Source organism: Fusarium phalaenopsidis, assembly GCF_050370095.1.
Source record: "Fusarium phalaenopsidis strain FUZ10S chromosome Unknown contig_32302, whole genome shotgun sequence".
NCBI lineage: Eukaryota > Fungi > Ascomycota > Sordariomycetes > Hypocreales > Nectriaceae > Fusarium > Fusarium phalaenopsidis.
In genome coordinates this window covers 688,709-692,204 of record NW_028145405.1, presented here as the reverse complement: position 1 = coordinate 692,204, position 3,496 = coordinate 688,709, and the positions used below count along the sequence as shown (strand labels likewise).

At 49.5% G+C, this 3,496-nt stretch overlaps 1 protein-coding gene across 1 annotated transcript; it reads left to right on the top strand.

The window, feature by feature from the left end:
* Nucleotides 1–344: 344 nt before the first annotated feature.
* Nucleotides 345–1,079, top strand: LRP88_07604 (uncharacterized protein; the record flags this gene model as incomplete). Its single annotated transcript, XM_083244126.1, has 1 exon — nt 345–1,079. One exon carries the CDS (start codon nt 345–347, stop codon nt 1,077–1,079), a length of 735 nt encoding a protein of 244 aa, XP_083098620.1.
* Nucleotides 1,080–3,496: the final 2,417 nt, after the last annotated feature.

Here is a 3,496-nt window from a genome sequence, read left to right as displayed (position 1 = left end):
TCTCCGGCCGCTGATCCCGGCCGGCCTTGTTCGGTGACGGCTCCGAATGGAGCGAAAACTCAATTGACCCGTGCCGGGGGTTCATCATCTGTATATAGCGAGAGGAACAAACCACCTCGAACGTCATCTGAGCAGATAATCTACAGATAACCCATCAAGGGGCGCTTCTCAAAGGGGGGATGAAAGTGATAAAATGTCAGAGTTGGCAGTGTAGATCTTTGTAGTAACAAACATTCTCTTTAGTGTATTCGTTTTCATTACTGTATTCTTTTACTCTCATTCATTCCCTGTGATTCTTACATCATACCACTCATTCACCTATCCACACTCTCTAATAATCAACCATGAAGTCCGCCATCGTCGCAGCTCTAGCCGGCCTAGCCGCTGCCTCACCAACCCGCCTGATCCCCCGGGGCCAGTTCTGCGGCCAGTGGGATTCCGAGACGGCGGGAGCCTACACCATCTACAACAACCTCTGGGGCAAGGACAATGCCGAGTCCGGGGAGCAGTGCACCACCAACAGCGGCGAGCAGAGCGACGGCAGCATCGCCTGGTCCGTCGAGTGGACCTGGACCGGTGGTCAGGGGCATGTCAAGTCGTATCCCAACGCTGTTGTTGAGATTGAGAAGAAGACTCTTGGAGAGGTTTCGAGCATTCCTTCGGCTTGGGACTGGACTTATACTGGCAACGGTATCATTGCCAACGTCGCGTACGACCTCTTTACGAGTTCCACAGAGTCAGGAGACGCCGAGTACGAGTTCATGATCTGGCTATCAGCCCTAGGAGGAGCTGGACCGATCAGCAACGACGGATCTCCCGTCGCAACCGTCGAGCTCGCCGGTACCTCATGGAAGCTGTATCAAGGCAAGAACAACCAGATGACCGTCTTCAGCTTCGTCGCCGAATCAGACGTCAACAACTTCTGCGGCGACCTGGCAGATTTCACCGACTACCTCGTCGACAACCACGGCGTCAGCAGCTCCCAGATTCTGCAGAGCGTGGGTGCCGGTACCGAGCCTTTCGAGGGTACCAACGCTGTGTTTACTACCAACAACTACCACGCCGACGTTGAATACTAAGCTGGCTGGGCTAGCTAGTTCTTGAGTTGCTACGACTCAATGTGGATGGGATGTCAGGGGCGGTTGTTCTGGTGTATATACTTGTAGACTGTGGTAATTATACATAGAGGCTTTGATCAGCCAATACCACTTGGACTAGGATCCATTATATACCCCAAATATCTCATCGTCTGTCGTACTGTATTCGCGAATGTCATCATGTTGAGATTTTTGACTTGTATTGAATCACAATGTACTGTCCACTCCCCCTTGACCTCCTCCCGTGGTAAAGGGAATACTAACTGCAAGATCCCATCGATCAACAAGTAGAGACTTCGATTTTCTATATGACTTGGACATCGTATCACATGGTCCCTTTACTTGTGGATGAATACGGGTTCCAGCCCAGACCCTCGTACGTCCGATCATGACACTGCGATGATAGGGCGCATATAAAGTAAATAGTGTCAATTCTCGACTAAAATTGATCAAAACTGATAATAATCCATCTATTAGGTTATACAACTCATAGTAACATTCAGCATGTAGCCGCAGTGTCGCCCCAATGCCCCGCAATGATGCACAAACGGTTCCCAATCTCATGTCATTCCCAGCACAATACACGCTTCATATTTTCAGAGCCCTCTCAAGAGAATCTTGGAGATAGCTTTACCGCCTGTCATTGTAGTCGGGCCTTTAAGAGCAGTTCATAAGTTCCTGAAACGACGCGAAATATGTGGCAAAGGTGAGGACGTCGTGTGATGAAAAGCAGCAGCACATTCATAGAACCCATCGCCAAATTTATAGACGGCTTTGAACACATTTAAGTAAATACCTTGGTAAGTCTTAATTAAGTTTAGGTAATTGGTTAATCAAGACTTTTCTTTGCCTTAGATTACTATCTCTTAGGTACTCTAGGGCTATGTAGTATTAAATGAACATGGGAAATGTTAAGAATTGTTTGCTGCGGATAAACACTTAGCTATCCTAAATAGAAGATAGCATAGCTATTTTACCAACAACGGTATGTTTTCCGAGACCAAGAGTTATCAGTCAGTCCTCTTGAGGGCGATAGAGAGAATGTCCCGCGGTGAGGCGTGTGATTGGACTCGTCACCCGGGTCAGGGCCTTCAGGCTCCTCAGAATTAGCCTCTTGTCGTAGACGGTGTCTGTCAAAGCAATCCTCGTTTAGCGGTTTGACCTCACGAACCACATGTCACTCGACGGAGTGTAGCGGCCACAGGCCACAGCTGGAGCAAGCAGCAACGCCCCGGCCCACAGCGGTAGCCATCTGCTCGTGCGGCAGGTTGATTGACCTGGCGATGCAGGACGAGTAGTTTGTAATTCCACGCTTTCGTCAATAACAAGGCATTTATAATCAGAGCAGCGCTCCCTATAAATGAGCCTCGAAGACTGGCGACACCGTCAAGGACTGCATTCACCTGCGACAACTGATGGCTGTCGCTTGGTCTCCGTCGCCCAGACCAATGTCTCAGTTGCAACCTTTGCCTCTCCGTCATCCTCATCGATGGGATCGACTGCGTCTCCCTGGTTCGTGGCTCGAATCAATGCCTCCTTCTCCAGCTTCAGGTCTAGTAACATGGGGTGAGAAGCATGCTGCTGGGGTTCAATGTGTTTCCACCCCATAAAGCCCCACAAGCGTCTTTGAAGTTCTCTTGCTCCTCCTTTGAAAGATCGAAATGATATACCTCAAAATGTTTGGGAGGGAGCTGTTCGTCGATCATGTCCATGGGGCGTCATAGGGTAGTGGCATCCAGCAACTGTATGTATCTGGTTAGGTAGTTGTCTATTCGCACTCTGCCCTTGGCCTTCCGTTTGGAGGTTTTCGGATCGATGAAACCTTGTCGGAAGCTATAGTACGATGAGAATGGGTGTCCCTTTAGAAGGCTAAAAGGCGAAGCCATCCCATCGATGTACTGTCCAAACGGGTCCCCTCATCAAGAGACATCCTCTGAAACGCTACTGGGCCTCGAGGTGATGACACAGTGGTTATATATAGATAGCTTCGGTTGATGGCCATTTTCTGGCACAAGCTTGACCTGGCAATATATATATGTAACAAGACCAGCAAAGATGTTGTCTTCGATGTCTGGTACTCTCAGGCCGGAAAAACCAGCAGGTAGCATGTTGATCTGTCCTTGACCAGGGGCCTTCTGACTTCAGGCTTGTCCGAGAACGTCTTCAATCATTATGTTGAAACATTGCAACAGGCACATTTGTCTCTCCAGGACCAATTGGCCAATCAACTGAGCCTGATGTTGTAATCCAGAGCCAATGGGTCAATGGTCGGTGGAGGCCTTTCGGCCCAGAAAGTCGAGCCTTTGCGTTGATCGTGGTGGCTCGGCTCATCTGGCCGGAGAGATCAACTATATATATTGCCCGATTGTCCGGAGCCTCAAAGTTCGAACGCAGTCGAC